Source organism: Macrosteles quadrilineatus, unplaced genomic scaffold, assembly GCF_028750875.1.
Source record: "Macrosteles quadrilineatus isolate MER2022 unplaced genomic scaffold, UCM_ALF_1.0 Scaffold_8__2_contigs__length_117827958, whole genome shotgun sequence".
In the NCBI taxonomy this organism is placed as follows: domain Eukaryota; kingdom Metazoa; phylum Arthropoda; class Insecta; order Hemiptera; family Cicadellidae; genus Macrosteles; species Macrosteles quadrilineatus.
In genome coordinates, this window is record NW_026542601.1 from 51,890,834 (window position 1) to 51,913,269 (window position 22,436).

Sequence of the window (22,436 nt, forward strand, 5' to 3'; positions counted from 1 at the left end):
AATATTCCTAAAGTTAATAGCCTAGGCCTAAGATAGTGTTAGGCCTATCACAAACAACTTTAAACCCATCAACTATACCAATATCAAAGCTTGTGTTAGCTTAGCTGTACCAGTAGATGCCAATGACAGGCCTGTAGGCCTAAACTATTTGGCCTACCTTAGGCATATTACTCTAAAGTTTCAAAAGTGATTTATAATTACCATATCCCCTAACATAGCTCTAACTTAAATCAGCTTGGGAGACCGAGATGAAATTTTTATTTGATCATCCTTGTAACTTACCTAGTCCAACCAAAGCCAAAGCCATAAGAAAAAGAAATAGGCCTAATGAGTTTTTAGTTTAGAGGTTTTTCTTTCAACGGTTAGGGTGAAACTGTAGCTTCACAAGATTTTTTAAACACATTGCTCTACTGCCACTGTTACTGGTAGACTGGTATAACCTTTTAAACCTTAAGGTTAAACCTTATCAGAATTTTTGTTTACTAGGCTACTAAGTTAGTGAGCTTTCTGGACGGCCCTGCTTTCTGTCAAGTAAATCTTGCATTTTCCTTTAACTACTAAGTAGCCTACTAACCAACAGAACAGTCAGAGTTGCGAGAAGATAAATTATTTTGAACTACAAGGCTAAAACCGGGCTAACTTACCTAGTTTTGAAATGCGAATTTTTTTAGAATAGGATAGGCTAGGAGTAGGACATTGGACGGATTGGTCACGGGGCTAGTAGGTTAGGGCTATAAAAAACGACTCCGGTTTGATTGTAGGAATAGATTTTCAATTAAAATCGTTTTGGTTTAGAACACTATATGTTTTATATTAAATATTTTAATGGATTTATAATCATACATTTAAATTTAAATAAATAATCCGTAAATTACTGAGCTGGTGTCACTTGCTTTCCATGTTATCTTATGGGACTTCCGGGGTTGGACAGCACCACTTGCAACGTTGCCAATTCTACAAGGCCGCGGCCTGTAGTTAAAGGCGGCCGTGGTGTCGGCGTCGGCTGCTTCCAATCCAAACAAAATGTAAACAAAACAGTCACGTGACACAGCACCACTTGCGACGTTGCCAGTTCGATGGCCGCGGCCTGTAGTTAAAGGCGGCCGTGGTTCGAGTCAGCAGAGTCACTAGAGTGTACGTCTGTACGAAGAGAACAGGAATAAAAAGGAATAGAAAAGGTTATTGCTAAATTGCTATTCATTAAAATCATTTGGTTCCGGTTCGGCTCGGCTGATTTTGATTTTTGGCTCGGTTGCGTCGTCGTGTCTCTATTGTGCTTTCATCTTTTCTTTTTTCGTATTTAGTTTCGTTTTCGAGTTGTTTCATCTTTCATCTTTTCATGTTTTTTTTGTAGTTTCAGTTTCAGTTTGGTTTTGTTGGTTTGACGCCGGTTCGGGATGTGGTGATTGAGTCAATCAATCATAGTGTAGTAATTTAATTTTATTTTACTCGTAAGGTGAAATTTTACTGCATTTCAAAGGTAGATATCGAATTCTAATGAAAAATCGATTTGTCGTCGGGCAATAAAATTTGTAGGTTTCTATAGATAAATTTAAAATACTTAAGAAGTATTGCTTCGGTTTACTGAATTTCACCGTAAGATCATCATGTCGGTCGCTTTCGTCCAAAGAGGGAGGCAGCCTCTTACCACGGTACAGATTCAAAAGGTAGGATAGCCTAATCAGTGAAATTACTTCTTAAATTATTAGATTAACTACCATAGGCCTAGGCCTATTTACCTATTTTTGGTTCATTGTGACTGCCCAGACAAATAACTTATTTTGTCTATTTATTTGTTTTATCTAAGTAGGCCTAGGCTAGTTTTCTTTTCCTGGTTGAACTTAAGTTATAACCAAATAGTTGACTTTGTCATCCTATGTAGGCCTATGTACCTTGCAAATTACGACAGTAAAAAGTTTCTGATATCTGATTTGACATAGGCCTAACTTACATTTGGACAATTACCCTAATGACTGTGTATGATTGTGTAGGCCTAAGCTAAACTACCGGTGGCTGCACTTAACTTTAGGTCCTACACGCATTCAAATAAAAATATTGATTGTTCGATTGTTTCATTCGATATAACTTACCGTTTGGTTTAATTCGTATGAGTGTAGGACTTAAAGTAAAGTGCAGCCCTACCGGTACTTAAATTGGCCAGACGGCAAACGTAATTTTAAGTTAGGCCTAGGCCTACCTACAGGTCTTGCTTTGTTCTGTTAAAGTTAACAGAAATACCTACCTACTAGGGATGAGCTTTGATAGGTTAACCATCCATGTTCACCATTGATTTTAACATAGACATCAACCATTGACTTATTGATCAGCTTGTGGGCTTCACTCACCTTATTTGTTAATCCAGGACTCGTCAAAATGCAATACATGAATACATACAATACACACATACACACACATAACAAATCGTCCTTTATGGATTTAACTTACTCCGACGTTTCACGGGACCAAGACAACAGTCGTGGTTAGGTGTTCAGCTCGTGTACGCGAGAAACCTAAAGTTTTAATTACCTGAGGAAGCGGGACGTTGTCTTGGTCCCGGGAAACGTCGGAATAAATCCATCAAGGGCGATTTTTTATGTGACAACAAAAAAATTGGTAAGTAACCTAACATTGATGTAAAATCATCGAACATCGACAGAAAAACAAAGATGTTTCGAAAACATCGACTATCGGTGCTCATGCCCTAACTTAATAGGCAGCCTACTTAATTTACCCTCTGTTAGCCTTTTATTGTTTTTGGATGTTCCAACATGTAAAGAACCAGGAGGGTGTTGGATGATTGAAAATGTTGAATCGAGTTATTTAACTTAGTAGACCTAAGTTAAGAGATTGTTATTTTTGTAGGCCCTAACTTACTTTGGTATTTTATGGAGGCCACCCTTATACGCTGAGGCGGTTATATTATGTTGGGTTATCATAAATATGTTTGTAGGACTTTCCTCGTTTCATTATGAATCGAACAATACCAGATTAGTCATACTTTCGCCTGCCAAATCCCCTCCAAGTCAGGTCGTTGACCGGCACTCACATCACCTCTGACACCGCCTGTATCTGGGACTGTGTCCTGAGTGATTTATTGCCGTGCTCTAAGCTAGGTAAGTTTTGTCGATCCATAATAGTAAGTGATATTCTTTTGAACGAAGCGAGGACGGGTCTAGCTTACGTAAACATATTTATGATAACCCAATCTAACATAACCGCCGCAGCGCACTGTATAAGGGTGGCCTCTGTTTCAACTCAATCCTCGCTGACATCGCTGCCTTCTGGGAGGCAGAACTCAAAAACCGCTAATCGTAATTTTTAGCGAATTTCCCATATAGGGAATAAGCTATTTTTTTTAAAGAGGTTGGCGGCCTCTTTTAACCTTGCATTTGTCCGTCCACATAGACTAAGCGCCCGTGCGTGGATCGTTTACAGCAAAGCAAGGAGGAGTGAGCCGGTACAGTACAAAGGTGAACTGTACTGATAAAATGTTATCGGCAGTGACCAGGATCCGAACCCACGACATCGCTGCCTTGGGCCCAAAGTCCGCGACACTACCAACTGAGCCACCGACTCACCATTCAAAGCCAATCATGTAGGCTAAATTTGGACAGAAAGTCAATTACCCTATGTAAAGTTTGATCTTTCCAATTCCAATGTAATTTAGTTATTTTTGGTCTCCAGTAAAAAAAATCCCTCTATAATGGGTGGCCTCTGTACCAAAGTAAGTTACCTACTGTTATTTTTGTAGGTACTTCCCGTAACTAAAGGCATTTGCTTGATCAAGGTAAAACTAATAAGTTAAGTAGGCCTAAAAAAAACTTAGGCCTAGGCTCTAGCTTATTTATTTTTTTCTATTTATCATAGCCTTTGACCCTTATTTTCTAATATGCCTACCTACCTTATTACTACTTCCAATCATTTGATACCTACTATAAAATGGTTTAGGTTACCTTTTGCGTCGAACGATCCTTGTGTAGTAAGTGATAACTACAGCTGTTTCATGCCGCTGGGGCACATCTTCAGGTTGTAGAGCGTCAAGATAAGAAGTGCCCCAGCGGCATGAAACAGCTGTAGTTATCACTTACTACACAAGGATCGTTCGACGCAAAAGGTAACCTAAACCATTTTATATTGCAATTTTCGATCCAGAGGCTAACCCATCATGATACCTACTGTTAAAAACACAGTGGAATGGTAAGGCTAGAAAGTAACCATCGATTTTGACGGGTTTCACCGAGTTTGTTACATAATTCAATGATTTTTTTCCATAAGTCACTTGTCAGTGTTGTAAGAAACATATGGGTGGTTACATTTTGGGTACCGGTACTTTACAGAATTTTTTCTCTTAAACGTAAGATTACCTTTAATAAAAAAACATTGGGATCTCCTAATTACAATCTTGCTTTAAGTTATTTATAAAAAAAATATTAAGTTTATATATTTAAACTAGCTGGCCCGACAGACGTCGTTCTGTCCTAATGTGGTTTTATGTCAAATGCTCGTTCATTTTCAAGATGAGCTCGTTCACATGGCTCAATCACGTCCTGGTTGAAGTTTGTTCGCTACGCTCACTCACCTTTAGGCTGGAGCTCGTTCGCTGCGCTCTTTTGCCTTCAGGTTAGCTCGTTTGCTACGCCAACTCTCCTCCAGGTTGAAGTTCGTTTGCTACGCTCACTCACCTTTTGGTTGCTAATTAAGCTGTTGTCATAAATTTAAAAAAATAGTGCTGCACCCTGTTGGTAAACCTATTAACTTTTTAATGCTATTGAACATCACAGAATCAAATTGTTTAATTGAACCAGATGTTAACATTCTTTAATTCCATTTAAATATGAGTTCTCATAAGGTTAACATGGGAAACTCCAGAGCCACTGGGGCGGAGCCCTTTTGACGGATCTGCACCAAACTTCACACAAAGCATCCTTGAATACGGTAATGCTTAATAATGCCTGAATGTTTCATTACAATCTGTCAAGTGGTTTCGGAGTCCATAAAGGACAAGCAAACAAAATACATTGGATTTTATATATATTAATTTTTTTTTGGTAGGAAACATTGAGGGAGAAAAATTCCACTCAATTTCAGAATGGCCCTTAAACAAACATAATATTTGAAAGGTAAACATATGATCAGGACTAACTTAAGTATGAACTTAAGCTCTAGTTCTCATCCAGCTTGCAAAATGTAGGCCTATTTCTTAAACTAATTTTGATCAATTACTGGTACTTAATACTACATCTACTCGTATAAACTTAAGTTAAATGTGTTTTGTACTTGATGCAATCTTTAATTCATTCTGGAACTAAGTTAATTTATAGATAAAGGCTACTTACAATTTTTACAATCCTAGGTAATTGAGCACTACGGCCGTGCGTAGTCATCATACACTAAACTGGCTAAACCTCATTTTCGGCCCTAGGTACGAAATATACTATTACAGGTTATTTTTGTTTCAGTTTTATTTTCAGATACTTTGGCCAAGTTTTTTGTCTAACTATAATGATATTACAAGCACCTACCTATTTCGTTGACAACCTATTTTTGTATTATTTGAGACCCTATAGGTTACAAAGGTTCATAAAATATTCTAAATTAAAACATCTGTTGTATTGTACATCTTTTTTATAGTTCTTTTAAACCTAAAAATTAAAATTTATAAACAAATATTTCAGGATAACCCTTGGGTCTGAGGAGGGTATGTTAGACCTCCAGACTGTTTTGCACAATTATAATAGTGGTAGCCTTTGGTAATTAAAAAAATGCTTGAATTTGTAAAATTAGTATTTACTAGATAACCTGTTGCTCGAAATCGAGCAAAACTGCAACTTTTAATAAATAATGAATAGGCCTAACAAAAAACCAAAAAACATAAACAGCAAAATCTCAATCATAGAGTCACTCTAAAGTAATTTCTATGACTCGTTATAGAAATGTGAAAAATATTATGTTGAAAATAATTATTAAAGTAATCTACGGAAGGGCTACAATATTTAAATATAGATCCGTTCTCATACTGCTTTGATTATCTCTTTTGTACTGTAGGCGGGTGCCCTCCATGAGAACGTAGATATGTCAACCACACACTGTAAAGTGAGCTTTTCAGACCTAATGTAGCAGAGCTAAATTATGTGCCCCAACCAAAGTCTCCGGTTGGGAACATAAGAGTGGATTTAACGAAGTATCTAGAACGGATTCACGTTTAACACTATTAATTTTTGAAAATAAAAAAAAACAAAAAACAAAGATTTATTTGGCCAGAGGGTGCTCTGTTTTCCGCTTTAAACTAGCTGGAGGAAGTCACTTATCTTGTCTCTTACTATGCACATAAGAATCTAACTTGACTCCTCGAAGCTCTCGTCCCAACAAATTTCTGCCACAGTTTTAAGAGATTGGGCAAATGGGTTGGCATTGTGACCCTATTTCCCACATATTTTTCATTGCATTTTTTGTTGAATTGTTTTACACGGCTGTTGGGTTCCAGAGTGCCAACGTCGTACTTATAGATCTGTGCGTATTCAGGATCATGACCTTCTTTAGGAATTAGATTACATACTCGGTGCTAAAACTTGTCATGGATCTTAAAATTGTAGATCCCCTGTGTGACCCTCTCGTCAAAATGAGCAGAGCTGACCATTGCAAAGGTGGAATTGAATTGATGAATTTTATCCAGATAATTTCTGGATCCAAGCCTCACAGCCCTGTTTTCAGATTGGGAGTTTCCAATAAGTCCCTGAAAGTATGGTGAATTCCGCAAATGAGGTCAACGCACCTTTCATTTGTGGCAACAAAGATTAAAAATTGAACTGTCTCGGCCAGTCCTTTCTTGCTTAAAATGTAAGCCACCACAATGTAAAAATGTAACATTCATTTGTCCAAGATTGTATGTATCACCACAGCGGTACTGCCACTCTGTAGTCTGTATCCGTCAAATTGGGAGGCTCGATGCAAGCGGTCTCGTTTGCGTTCCCTCCAGCCACTCACAGTTCTTCGTCTTACTGGTGGCATTTAATTTTAAATTTAGATAAAATACGAAAGTTAATCAATCAACAGAAAATACTACAAAGGAATTTTATATTACTGTATCATGTAATATACAATGTGTATTTGTAAATTACAGTAGGCCTATAATATGGTAATGTAACGGGTAACTGCACTGTGAATAATCACGTTCAAACATTCACTTAATCACACCGAACTGTAACCAAAACTACATGATAATTCAGTAAAATACGATGTAAGTTAAACAAATAAATTTAACTACCACAGTATTACAAACAATTTGTTGTCAGGTCTTGCTAGGAAACTGAAAAAGGGTTTATGAACCAGGCTTAGTTAACAGATGTTTAAATAAAAATATAAAATTCCGGCTTTGCTCTGAATGTAATAAGTCCTTCAGTCTGTGGTTAAACTTAAAAATTATTTCAAACTACATCCATATGTTTAGTTGTAAACAAAGGGAATTGAGTTTGATGGTTTGATCTAATGTCAACAGATAGCGCCACCGTTCCCAAACTTTAGCCCTTAACTGTAAGTGATGCCCTTTCTTAATATTCTGAGACGTATTTGCACATCTACGTGAAAATACCTTTAATTTGACACCTCAAACGTTAAAATCCGTCAAGTCGTTATCGAGTTATGACTGTGAAAAGAAAACTGCTTGCGTATTTATATATAGATTGTGTTTACACTAGGCCTACACTATATTTCAATAGTGCAAAAACAGTCTGGAGGTAGACTAGCATAAATTTACAACTTGATTCATTATAACCTAAACTTATAGCCTAATCTAACCTACCTTCAAAGGACTTAATACAGTCATGAATCCAAGTAAAACCCGACCTACCTACCTCACATGTCTTTTCTGTCATATAGGCCTACTGTAAAACAGAATTTTAAACGGTTTCAGAAGTTAGGATGGGTTAGGTTAGAACAGTGTCTTTAATTACTGTGAGATGAGTCAGAGGTAGATCCATAATCCTAAGAATAAATTACCATAACAAATCCTAAATCCTAGCTCATAACTAATAGTAATAGTTTAACTTAATTATGTTGCACATCTTTGGAATTTAGTTATTCAGGTGCTTAAGAACCTCTTCTACGGGTATTCAAATTTAGAGGCTGGAAATGTCTCTCTGAATCCACCCTTGGATGTGGTTATTGAAAAATGTTTTACATGCTGAGTTATCAATCCAAGGCGACACCGGCGTTGATTATTTTGTGTTGATGGGAATTCAATTTTGTTTTACATTTCAGATGTTGGATGAAAACAGCCAACTCATCCAAACGATACAAGAATATCAAAGCAAAGGAAAAGTACAGGAATGCATGCAGTAAGTATTTTAGAATATGAAAATAATCAACATCAAGTTAGATTAGGCCTAGTAAGCTTATTTTCAATAGCAGCTGTCAGAATGGAATCTGAAAGCAGCCTGGAATCAAAATGTCTAGGATGAGTTAAAAGCCTGCATAAAGTAGTTAGCCTACTTTAAGTATCCCTTTTAGCTAATTTTCAGTCCCTTGATCTGCTATCATCCCCTTACACCACAACCTCTACATATTCATTAACTTACCTACCTATTTATCATTAGCATTGTTTTACCTTTGGTATATGTTTTGGGTATGGTAGCTATATTGGGTATGTGTACATTAAGTGATAGGACTATGCTTTTATTTTTAGGTATCAGCAAGTTTTACATAGGAATTTGGTGTACTTAGCTTCCATCGCAGATGCCAACCAGAACATTCAGGCTTTGCTTCCAGTAAGTTTTTGTTGTTTTGTTTTATAATAACTATACCTACCATGCAATTGTTTTGTTTTATAATAAATATACCATGCAATTGTTTATAAGTCTAAAAGTTCTATATATAGATGCTTTTCTTGTTGGAAAATATTTCAATTGCATTAGTGGAAGTCTTTATGGTGACATGACGAGCTTAGTATTTAGGCTAGGCCTACTTACAGTGCTTTAATCTCATCTTTGCCTGACGTCAACGTCAGTGCTGTTTACTGGTATTGGCAACTAGGAGAACCATCCCTACTTAGTTCCTTGACAGCACTGTTGACTTGTGACAACTAGGAAAACATATCCCTACTCAATTCAAAACCACACATATCATAGCCTACCGTGTTAACAAAGTTTGAAACGATCAGCATTCAGTTTATTTTGGATGACAGTGAATCATTATAAGTTTGTTGTTCTAGACCTGAACAAAATACCATGGAGGAAAAGAATGGTAAATCATTTGACTCAATTTTGTGAACGTACTTCAAATCTGATATGTAGGTTTATGACTTTTCTCAGGTTCTTCAGGCTTCTGTGGCAATTCTGTAAACTAAGCCCAATCATTCAACATAGTCCTATAACATCCTTGTGACAAAATCACAAATAACCATTCTGAGACGAATTCATTAACTAACAATAATGTCTAGTTATAAATGTATCATACATAAGTATAAAGTCGACTTTCATCAAAGGTTTTGTGAAAATTAAAATATACTAGTGATGGTCGGATCCAGACATCGGACTACCGGATCCGCCGGATCTGAGCTAGAAACAACGCCCGCTCGGATCCAAAAAAAATCGGATCTTGGGCTATATCAGAGTTTTTTCCATTCTATTAACACAAAACGTCCTTTATAAAGTACAATTTATACATAAGAACAGGCGTTTTGTAATAGTGATGTATTTTAAAATAAAATACCCCCGCCACAGCAAACCTGCAGACTTAGCGAATTTCCATTTGTCTGATTGGATTTTAACTAAAATGTCTCCTTAAAAATATCACATTTATTCCCTATTTAAACAGAATTAGTTTAATGAGTATTTAGGTTTGCTGCAACAGAGAGGGTAAAAAGTTTTTTTCATGTAAAATGTTACAAGGTACTGTGGTTTAGTAAGAAATTAATGTATTTTCCAAATTTGATCAAAACATGTTCATAAACAAGCAAACTACAACAGTTGACTTATTCTCCATAAGAATAACATGGGAATTTTAAAATTACAATTTTTTTTTATTTTCTCCGTAGCAATTAGGCGCATAATAACGCTTCAATATACTAAATTATTTGTTTTTTTAAGCTCTACAAAATGGTTCTAAAAGAAATTTTGAAATTTTATGTTTTTAGGGTCAAAAATGGGAAAAACCTATTTTTACCCCATAAAACCCCCCATAAACCCCCGTTCCCATAGTCCGATCATGCTGGTTCGCGAACTCATTCAAGTTTATCCTGCCTTACACCTTCAAACCAAATTTGATCAAAATCGGAAAAAAATTACTCAAGTTATCGTGCGGATGGGCGTCCATATATAAGACTATCTGTGTCCATATAAAAGACTATCTGTGTACATAAAAGATAGTCAGATAAGACAGATAGTCTTTAAAATTGCCTACCCATATGTCATTGACGTCAAAATTTACTGTCACATTACCTAGCCATATGAATATTGCAATATCAACAAATACTGTGAAATTGCCTAGCCATATAAGTTATTTAAAAAACCCGCCCCCTGAAAAAAAATTACCGATTTTTTCAAGATCCGGATCTGATACGGACATTTTCTTGGATCCGCCTATCACTAAAATACACATATATCACTAATCACCAGGTGAAGTTTAATTGGATTGTAAAACTGATTTAAAAATAATACCTGTCTGAAGATATTAACGTGACATTATCCAGCCATTTATGAATGATTTAGAAATTGATTACAAATTTTTATCCAGAAGGTTATCACTTTTTCTGATTGTTGTAGCCGCCCCAGAGTATGCCTGCATCGCATCCCCAGCACAGCATGATGGGCCCAGGGCCAGCTGGGACCCCTAGTACAGATGGGGCCCCCACTCAGCCACCAGGGCCCAATAGCTTCCCTCAACAACCCAACTACAGGGGCCAGGGTATGCCTCCACAGAGTGAGTATGAGTTCTTGTTATACTGCAAATCATGACAAGGACCACTGAAACTTAATCAGTTACACTAGATTCCAATTCCGGACTTGCTGGCATTTGGAGAAAATACTAGATTACTGAGCGTCATCTTTGACTATTAAGTAGATGTTCCATCCAATTTCATTGCCAGTTTTTGATTCAAAATGAATGTAGTTCAGTTGAGCCACTGAGATAGTGTGCTGATGAAAATTGCTGGCTTGTGTTGAATAAGCATGCCAAATTTTATGCTGATCCGTTTACAGGTGGAATGTCTACTTCTGTGTCCAATGACTATCTAAAGGGCTGTAGGCCTAATGGAAAGGCAGAGTTAATAAGATCTTAATATTTATTGGGAAATTTGTCTAAGTATTCACAACCTCAGATTGTAAGGTGTACGGTGCACCGGGGTAATGGCTTTCACTCTAAGCAATCCCATACCGCCTTACAAATAAAAATGCTCGGATTCGCTCAAGTTAGCTGGGAAGTAACAATGGATCTGTTATCTTAATAAAGATAAGAGCCACTCTCCACAAAGGTTCAACAATGCCCTCACACTCATCATCGCTTTAATATTTACCTTAATTGTAAGCTGTATTTAATCCCGAGTATAAAAATGCCAGGCTTACTCACCAGTCTTCCTACGAATAAAAAAGCTAACATTTAATCCTAACTTCTAAGGTGCCAGGGTAGTACTTCTAATTAGTAAACACATTTACTATAAACCATCCTCTGCACATCTCCTCTGTATGTTCTGATAAGGAATATGTTAACATTACTTTCAACTATCCTTGGCACAATAGTACAGAGAATGTTGACAGCTGGTAGGGAACATGTTGACACATTTGCTATCAACCATCCTCGGCACACTTGTACAAAGAATGTTGACACCCGGTAGGGAACATGTTAACACATTTACTTTTAACTATCCTTGGCAAACTTGTACAGAGAATGTTGATAGCTGGTAGGGAACATGTTTACACATTTACTATATACCATCCTCGGAACACTTGTACAGAGAATGTAGACAGCTGGTAGGTAACATGTTAACACATTCACTATCAACCACATTTACTATCAAGTATCAACCATCCTCGGCACGCTTGTACAGAGAATGTTAACAGCTGTTAGGGATCATGTTTACACATTTACTATAAACCATCCTCGGAACACTTGTACAAAGAATGTTGACTGCTGGTAGGGAACATGTTAACACATTTACTATAAAGTATCAACCATCCTCGGCACACTTGTACATAGAATGTTAACTGCTTGGTAAGGAATGTGTGAAGGAAGAAGTTCGTAGGAACTTAGGATTAGTTTGGAAAGTTAAAATGCCATAACGTGTTTCCAAACATCTAGTATTTGAACATCCATATTGTAGAGTGAAAAATCCTGTGGACATTAATCACTTAGAATTTTGAATATACAGGTAGGCCTACTGAAAATATTTTAATGGATTCCTTGCTAAGCGCTTGGCACTATTCAGGTGCCTAAATGACTGGGTAGTAAAAGATAATTACAGGGCCGGATGAACATAAAAAAAAGTTTTATCTCTTCCCGCGACCCACCAGTGGACCGCTGGCAAGGCTTCAAAGTTGTTTTAACCTTAATTAATCATTTGGAATTTTGAATATACAGGTACTGAAAATATTTTAATGGATTCCTTGCTAAGCGCTTTGCACTATTCAGGTGCCTAAATGGCTGAGTAGTAAAAAATAAGTACAGGGCCGGATGAACATAAAAAAAAAGTTTTATCTCTTCCCGCGACCCACCAGTGGACCGCTGGTAAGGCTTCAAAGTTGTTTTAACCTGCTGTGTTACGGTTCAGGGCCAACAAACGCAGCAGGGCCGCAGCCTTATCGCTATCCACCGCAGCAGAATCCACAACAAGGATACCCGAACTCACAGTATTCTCAGGGTAACCAGCCTCCAATACCTAATCAGGTACCTCTTTAATATGTTACTTAACATGTTAAAAGTTGTTTGTAATTCTACGAAAAAATTAATTATTTAATATAAGACTTTTACAGTGTAGGTTTTGGACTAGCCTTTGGCTCGCTTGGGGCTCTGCCCCCAGGCCCCGATTGGTGGGTGGTGGCTTATTTAGCAGTACATTAGTTGATTTGGCAAAAAAAAAAATTGTTGCTGTGTGTGCAGCTACTATGTAGGCTACTATGTTAATACTATGTAGGCAACTGAGCAGAAGCCAGATTATCTGATTGGAAAAAGAATCCACTCTGCCACAAAAATCGCAAAAGCACTCTACATATCAATTAGATATCATTTCATTGTAGCTGACTTTGTTTTCAACCAAGGTTTGTGTGAAGAAGAAAGATTATTGGGAAAGAGATATTTCTTCTCAACCCAAACCTTCTTGGGTTAAAATTGCTGTAAATGACAGAGAAATATTCCTATTTTTTGTACAGTACATATGTAATATTAATAGTTTTTGTGTTTCTTGTTGCCAGCATCACCTCATTTTCATTTAGGTTAGCCTCTAGTGATATTTCATTAAAGAATCTGCAATCCTAAGAAAAGTTTGAAAGAGTTTTGGTTTTGAGATTCAACTGGTGAGTTTTGAAAAATTAAAATTCAAACATGCCAATTTTTTCTGCAATTTTTATTAATTTAATATATACTAGTGTCCCAGTTGCTCTAATTCGAGCAATTGCTAAGTATTACAGGCGTTATTTTAAAACGAATAACAGTCATAATTACTGATGACTTTAAAAGATTTGACTCAAAGATTATGGAAATACTCAAGATGTACCTAACAGATCGATATAACCAACATTTCTTGTAAATATCTTATCATTTTTCAAGAGCTGAACTTGTTTTTTAGTGTTTTCTACAAATAGCCTTACTCATAGCCGCATTAGGTTGTCCATAAAAAAAACATTATTACTATTTTTTCTCCTTGGTGGTGTTCTATGACTTTCCTATGTTACCATAGTTTGCATATCGGCTCTTTCAATGATTACTAAGAAATGCAGCACAGTGTTCATTGAGGTTTCTTTTTAGTATATCAATTTATCCAGCCTCTCTAGCTTTTTTCCATTGTAATATTTACGCCAACCCAAATTCAAATAGTAAATATTTCATTTCTACCAAGTCAGTAAATGTTTGTAGCAAACTGTTAAATTAGCAAACTTATTGACTGTTTACAATTGAAATATGTTCTTCTCACTTTTAATTTCTAACAACAGCTGGAGTTTTATAATAATTTTTGTTTCCCATGTTAATCTTATGGAGAAATACGAAACTTTAAAGGGCCCCAGGGCCTTACTCTCTAATTATTTCCCTAAAAATAAAGTTTCCTGCACAATTTCACGTAACACTCTTTTCAACGACACCAAAAACATGTCAATCGGTCCAGTAGTTTCGAAGGAGTAATTGTCACAAAAAACCTGCTTGCGTATTAAATAAGTACTAGTGAACCTGTGCGGCTCAATGCCCCGCAAAAAAACATACCTATGAATTTGGAAAACAAATTCATCGTGTTATATATTGACTCGACGTCGAAAATTAAATACAGTAATAATAAGGCCTTAGAAGGGAAGCAGTCCAGCCATTTTCTAGCTGTTTGCGTATCATAGTTAGTATATTTATATTAAAAAGTGTTCAAGTTCAAGTATGTTATATGGTAGTTTTTTTTTTAAGATTTTTAAAAACACATTTAACTAAACATTTTATCATATCAAACCAGTAGGCCTATGTACCATATTTTGAGGGTCATAAAATGCTGCTTGAAGAAAACACTTTTAAAAATAAACACTAAAAAACAATATTTTTATCACAAAATCACTTCCATGAATACCTACTACAAGTATTTTAGTCTTAAAGTTACCTTCAGGAATATTACCCTGGCCAGAATTTTCCGTAATGAATATGGGTATCCTATTAAAAGATGTAACCTTACTTAAAACAACATATATACAGGGTGTCCATAAAAAACGTTTCAGGACTTTGGGAAATGAATCCCCATACTAAAAGGAAGAAAAAAGTTTATGGGAAGGTATGTCCGAAAATGCATATTAACCCAGATATCCGCCATTTTGTTTTTTATACAAAAATATTTTTATCTGTGAAGTTTTTTATTCGACGATTATGAAATTTGGTATACATGTTAATATACACAAGACCTATAATAGAAAAAATAATAAAGTTGTTCCGATTGTAAATTTCAAAATGGCGGCCGTTTGAATTTTTCTAACTTAAATAACTCAAAAACGGCTAATTCTATGAAAAAATGTCAAGAATACTTTTTTTTAGCATTTTTAATTTCCTATCAAACGATACCAAGATCAAAAAGATCGGACAAAAGATAACTGAAATATAACGTTTTTTGTGTAAAAATAAGGCAAAAATTAAGGGTTCCTCTACTAACTTTGCCTTATTTTTACACAAAAAACGTTATATTTCAGTTATCTTTTGTCCGATCTTTTTGATCTTGGTATCGTTTGATGGGAAATTAAAAATGCTAAAAAAAAGTATTCTTGACATTTTTTCATAGAATTAGCCGTTTTTGAGTTATTTAAGTTAGAAAAATTCAAACGGCCGCCATTTTGAAATTTACAATCGGAACAACTTTATTATTTTTTCTATTATAGGTCTTGTGTATATTAACATGTTTACCAAATTTCATAATCGTCGAATAAAAAACTTCACAGATAAAAATATTTTTGTATAAAAAACAAAATGGCGGATATCTGGGTTAATATGCATTTTCGGACATACCTTCCCATAAACTTTTTTCTTCCTTTTAGTATGGGGATTCATTTCCCAAAGTCCTGAAACGTTTTTTATGGACACCCTGTATATAGTTGCTCCATGACTGAAATTGGTCTGGCTAAGAACAGTGCTGCTCTTTAATTAAAGTGCTTGTGCTGCAAATGCCACAGATAACAGAAATTAGCATCTTCCTATTAAAAAAAAATTAAAAGGTATTTAAGTTTGTTCCAGACGGGCAAATTTGTATCCTCAAAATCAAAATAAGTCTATATTTAAAAGTCAGTTGGATTTTCTAGATGGGTGTCTCCGCCTTCGTCTGTTTTCGAGGACCCACTCTTCTTCCCTTTGACAATTAATACTGACAATTAATTACCTAACTTGTCAAGTTCATGTAGTAATTCATTCATACTGTTAGTTTATAAAGAAAATTAGATAAAAGTTACTTGGCTTGGTGCTTTCATAACTGCAAACTCAAAATACACCCACAAGTAAAAAAGAATCAAGTTATTGGTTTAAAAAAAACTATGTTTATGTAAAAACATTATTCACATGAAGTAGGTAGATGATTTGTTTGATTTCTCGATCAACTGTTTCGTTTCTAATGAATTAATAATTCCAAAGATTTGTGATTTTAAATACATACATTATTATAGTAAAGTTTTCTAAATCATGGTAACCTAGTCTCGACTAAATTTTTCTATTCCCAGCATTAAAATAAAGTAGTGAGATCCATTATGAGTAAAATTTAAGGTACACAATCCTTGATTGAAATGTAGTAAGTATACATTAACAGCCATAATACAACAATTTAGTAGACTTTGACTATTATTTTCAAGTAACAAACACATGTTTCTGTAAATAAAAATGATCTCCCATGTTATCCTTATGGAGAAATACGAAACTTTAAAGGGCCCCAGGGCCTCACACTCTAATTATTTCCCTAAAAAGAAGGTTTCCTGCACAACTTCACGTTACGCTCTTTCCAATGACACCAAAAACATATCAATCGGTTCAGTAGTTTCGGAGGAGTAATTGTCACAAAAAACCTGCTTGCGTATTAAATAAGTAAGATAGATATAGATTACGCCCCATGTATCTTTATAATATGCCAAGGTCACAAGTCATCTGTCATCGGCCATCCTCTTTTTACTGTTAACATCTTCAAAACTTAAATATAAACATCATTAATTCAATTTGTCTTCCATAGAAAGGATTTGCCTTTCCATTAAATTTGCTAAGCTGCTATTCACATTATTGAATCCTCAACTAAATGTAAAGCTCTTAGGAACATTTTTTTAACATTCTATAGAGTTAAAACAAAAATTTTTGAGGAATATTGCAACTGTACACTGATTATTGTCTTACAACCAGAGATAAAATTGGAGTCCTATTTGAGTTTTTACTTTTGTTTGAAATTATAATTTTTAGTTTTATTTTTAGTTTGTTTTCTTGATGTGCAAAATTTCGGTTTTTGATCTTCACTAAATCATACTAATAAGTTGGTTTGTGTAGGCATTTTTGTTTATTTCCAATAAGATCTAAAATATTATTTGCAATGGTACAAAAAGCAAAAACCTAATATTGTTTTATGTGCGAATTCAACATTTAAAATTGTGATACAGAACAGTATAAACACTGTTCTTGTCTATATAAAGTTGACCTGAAGACAAATAGCAATTTGATCCTGATTTTTTAAAATTCAATATTCCCTTAAAAAGGAGTGTGATTAAGTGAGTAATTGAGTTCTGGTTTTCGGTAAACCTCTACTCTGTCTGAGACACCCGTCGCGTATTTCTTTTATAGGATTATTTAAATTTAATAATTCACACTAACTAATTGTGTTTTGTTCATAGGGCTATCCCAACTCTGGTCAGCCCTCTAGCTATGGTGGACCCCCTCCTCAGTCCCAGGGGCCACCGCCTCAAGGATATGGACCCGGGGGAGCTAACCCCCCTGCTAACTACCAACAACCCTCCCAGGGGTACAACAACCCCCCGTCGGGGTACCCTCCCACCAACACACAAGGCAGCTATGGCCCCGGCTACCAAGGATATCCAAGTGGTCAGCCACCGCAGTCAGCACCGTCAAACTACCCTGGGAACTACCCTCCTGCGGGACAGCAGGGTGCTGCTCCTCCCCCACAGGGAGGTTTTCCGGCACAGAGCAACTACGGACCTTCCACTGTTGCTTCACCTAATCCACAAACCTCTTACCCTCCCCAGTCCACTATAGCTCCATCGGCCGCCACTCAGACGTATCCTCCCACAAGTTACCCTCCGTCTACAACCTCCACTACCCCTTCCCAACCCTCTCAGTATCCTAGTTCCCAGTCGTATCCGGCCACTCAACAGACATATCCACAGGGCTACCAGCAAGGTTATCCAGGACAGTATCCTGCCGCAGGTGCTCCGGGCTATCCCTCTCAATATCCGAGACCCCAGGGACCCCCCACTCCTGGGGCACCCCCTACACAACAAGGCCAATACCCTGGATACAATTATCAACCGAACCCTCAGTAAACTTGGTGTATACATTTACTTAGGTACTTTTATTTAAATGTATGTTTAACGTAGCTTTTATTTGTCCTATCTATTTTAGTGCATGTGTTTGTGTTTTTTAAACTGATGTTTTAGTTTAAATAAATTATTGACATGTCATTTTTGAGTATTTTTTTGCCTCTAGTTTTATTCATATTACTCTTTCATGGCTATGCTCTAAAGACACGGATTAATTGACAGTCTACTGATTGCAGAAGCTTACGTTCTGACTTTTGCTGTTCGTCTGTTATTGAGAAATCAAGTGTCTATATTATGACTTTTTGAGTTGAACAGTTTTGAAATAGTCTCCCTTTTACTTTTCATGTAGTATTTTGTCTCTTTAATCTTACAAGCTGTTCAGCCCATGCTTCGCAATGGGGCAAGAATACTTAAGAGAATAATGTTGGTCTCCACTGTAAGAAAACTGTTACAATCACTTACCATGCAAATTATACAGGCAAATCTCAATCTCACTTGAGGCCCGTTTTGCCAGAAGCGTCTCGTGCGTCTATCGCTCAGCGATTATCGCTCCGCGTCTATCGCTGCCCACTGCTTTGCATTGCTTTAGGTTAGTCTATTTTGCCAGAAGCGTCTATCGCTACAGCCGCCAGCGTCTGTAACTGAGACGCTAGCGTCTGACGCGGACCACTGCTCCTGGAGCAGACGGAGACACAGTCGCTAGCGATTATTACTGGAATACGCGCGTGTTTAGCTGTTGACTTAACTTTTGTTTCCTTAAATAAGTTGTGTTTTTAAGTTTAGTGACATGTCACAATCAAAGTGGGGATTCAATAGTGAAGAAGATGAAAAACTGAAAAACTAGATGAAACTAGTGAAACTTGGTCTCATCAGAGCGGAGGTGATTTTCAATTATCAATTTAAAATATACCTCTTCAGGTATCTTTAAAAACGTACACACACTTCTTCCCTAGGTTTGCACAACATTTCTAATATCTCGTCATCGTCTAATTCCTCAGCTAACTAATACTTTACTATTTGCTTTTTACAGCTCATTTTTAGAAACACTCCTTTCGCCACCAAAGTAAACCACTCACTGATAAAATAATCGCAAGGAACAGACGCTTCTGGCAAAATAGGCTCGAGCGATGGACGCTGAGCGATTATCGCTGTAGCGATCATCGCTGAGCGTCAGACGCACCAGACGCTTCTGGCAAAACGGGCCTGTCTTGCTTATTTTAATGCAACCTTGTGTATTTGCATTAAACTTTGTGGCAGGATCAAAACTAATAACTATATCGTAATGTAGGTATCATTTATATAAGAATCAAAGATTAATTTAGGTAAAAAGAAAACAAACTACAAATCCTATATTCTAAAACAAGCATGTGTACGGGCAAACTTTTTGTACGAGGATATCTGATTTTAGCAAATTTCCCTATAGGGAAGTAGCTATTACTGTAGGTGGCACGGTAAGACCTAGGCCCGGGATTGATTTACTTTTTCATTTTGACGTCCCTAGAGGCCAAAAACACTATTCGTTCAAATTGTTATACATGTTTTATATATAAGAGTTATATGTGTGTCCGTGAACACGATGACCTAAGTAATTTTTTGTTTGGTTTTTATGAAACTAGGCTTGAAGGTGTATGGTGGGATAAACTTGAATGAGTTCGCGAACTAGCAAGATCGGACCAAGGTAATGGGGTTTAATGGGGGGTTTATGGAGACAACCCTAAAAATATAAAATTTCTCAATTTCTTTCCGAACCATTTTGTAAAGCTTAAAAAACAAATAATTTAGTTTCTTGAACAGACTTTGATAATTATTGGCTACGGAGAAAAATCAAAAAATTGTAAATTTAAAATTACCATGTTATTCTTACGGAATATAAGTAAACTGTTTTAGTTTTTAGTTTGCTCTTTTTTGGATATATTTTTTGTATATTTTTTTCTTTCACTGTGTGATGAGAATGTATCTTACAAAATAGGTCACAAAACGGCAAAAGAAAAAAGTATCAAGTTTACTTTAAACATACATCTGCGGCAAAAATTGAAGAAATTTATTCTATTCAGAAATTTTTAATGTGTAATATAATATGTTTTAGTTTAATGATGGGATTAAAATTACAAATATTGTATTTTCTATCCTTTATTTGCTATTACTGATTATTTTACCATATATAATCTGATAATATCAGTTGTCTAAAAACCTCCAAAATCAAATGTAGTGAATGTGTAGTTTTAAAGAGTTCACATGTGTTATTTTCTGCAAGAAACAAAACAGACAATGTTTAGAACAACAAAAATTGTTTGGCATGCGTTAGCAATGTTTTATCTCTATATATTTCAACAAACCAGCAACTAAAAAGGTGCGTTTAATAATAGTGAGTGTATGGACTGTGTCGGCTTCTGCCAGTTGGGAGTGGGGGGGAGCTAGACCGAAAACAGTGCCATTGAGAGCAATCCAGTAGTTCTTTAATCTTTGATCTAACCTACAGAGACAGACAGCTGTGGATAGGATCAGTGGGATTGATGGTTCTTAAAACAGCTGTTTTTACTTCTTTTCCATTGATTCAAAAATTTTCCAAATTCAAATTGGAATGAACCAAAGTTAAACTTTGACCTCTTCAATAGTATAAAAGTCTTATTTAACCCCGCCTTTCACATAGAAACCTCCAGTGCGTTCTCAGCCTGGGATTTACAGTACTGTTTTACATTACACTACCTGCCATGAATCACAACGGAAAACCCTCTTTTCACTGGCCCCCCTAAGCCTAGATGAACAGCAGCATATTATCTTATCTCTGGCCCTCAACACTGGAGAGCAAAGGCCCATTCTAACCGTAGAAAAGAAGAAGAGGACGAACTCAGCGAGCCCGAGTCATCCTCCCGGATGGGAGTTTAGTTCGCATGAAGAAAGGAAAACTTCAACTTAAAGACCAATATTTCTGCAATGTAGATTTTTTTTGCTTTGTCAAAAAGGAGTGGAGTAGGATCTAATAAAACTGATTTAATTATTTCAAGCAAAATGATTTTGTTTTTTAGTTTATCTTAAAGACCACACTGTCATGTGAGAGAGTCAAAAACTAATTTCTTGAGAAAAGTAAAAAAGCCAGTTTTTTTTCGAAGCAAGGAAAAGTGTGAGGGGTCCACGTCCTAAGTGTTCTCCCACACAAGTCCAGCGGGAAACCGAAAGTCCATTGGGTGCAGTGGAGATACAGGAGTGTATCGGAGACAGACCGTTAACCCAGCAGAGCCTATTTGTTGTAATTTTTCGATTGGTTCTATTTTTGTTAAATGTTTGTTACTGAGGAAATTAACTCATTATTCATACCCATAGTCAAATCGTGCTCGGTCCCTGGAAGGGTCAGTTGGTGCTCTCTCGTCGGGGAGTGTGTCAGTGTTGTGCAGTCATCGAAAAGAGTAAAACCTCGTTTCGTCGTCAGGAGGAATCCTCGATGCTGCAAGCTCTTGAGAATAATTGTAGTCCACCCTCCTGCTAGAGAAATCCGAGCAGTCCCCCTTCTTGCTAGATAAATCCTAGCATTCCGCTCTTTTGCCTAGAGAAATTGGAGCTGTCTTCCATCCTGCTGAACGTAAAACAGAAATCCAACCATTTCCTAGATAACGATGATCTATCTGAAACTGGTTAATAATTTTTGCCAGAACTGTACTGTCCTTGTGGAACAACTAAATACAACTGAGCCATCTATCCCCTCTTCTTAAACTGAAGACCTACTTCAGACCCCTAGATATACCCCCAGTCATGGCTGAATAAGTCACAACATTCAGTCTTGTTTCTTTTCACTTAGGATCAAATCTGTCCAATTCCTACACAGGTTACAAATTTTGGAAGAAAGAAAGCTTGTCATCAAAAAATGCATACTTCAAATTAGTACTTTTATACTCATGTTAGGCTAGTTTATGTCTTATATTTTTTATTCAGGCCCAACACAACCTTAGTCCTATACCAACCTAACATCACTTAATACATTTAGCTAAACGAAAACAACTTGTGCTTGTTGGAATGAAGGAAATCGGTATGACGTCTCCCGACGTCTGTGAATACTCTATGCCTGCTGACAAGCCTAACATCTCTCGACAAAGTTTTCCATCACTTTTTCACACACTTCCTGTTGAATTCCATCAATGGCACAAAAAATTTCCTCCTTCAGGACTTGGATTATTTGAGGATTATTGGCGAGAAAACAAGTGAGTTTAAATCCCAAAAGAAAGTAGTCACACGGTGTTAAATCGCATGATCTTGCTGGCCAGTTCC

The 22,436-nt window shown here is 36.4% G+C and overlaps 2 protein-coding genes across 2 annotated transcripts in view; one reads left to right on the forward strand and one right to left on the reverse strand.

The window, feature by feature from the left end:
- Positions 1-1,385: 1,385 nt before the first annotated feature.
- LOC129000835 (protein SSXT-like) lies at positions 1,386-18,317 on the forward strand. Its single transcript, XM_054427880.1, has 6 exons — positions 1,386-1,667; positions 8,257-8,333; positions 8,681-8,762; positions 10,758-10,914; positions 12,758-12,873; positions 17,514-18,317. The coding sequence occupies exons 1-6, from the start codon at positions 1,608-1,610 to the stop codon at positions 18,177-18,179; spliced, it is 1,158 nt and encodes a 385-aa protein (XP_054283855.1). The 5' UTR covers positions 1,386-1,607; the 3' UTR covers positions 18,180-18,317.
- Positions 18,318-18,766: 449 nt separating this feature from the next.
- LOC129000383 (uncharacterized) overlaps positions 18,767-22,436 on the reverse strand; it is an 83,295-nt gene continuing 79,625 nt past the window's right edge. Inside the window, exon 2 of the mRNA XM_054427347.1 lies at positions 18,767-18,931. Within this exon, the coding sequence (XP_054283322.1) occupies positions 18,767-18,931 (165 nt within the window). The remainder of the gene's footprint in view (positions 18,932-22,436) is intronic.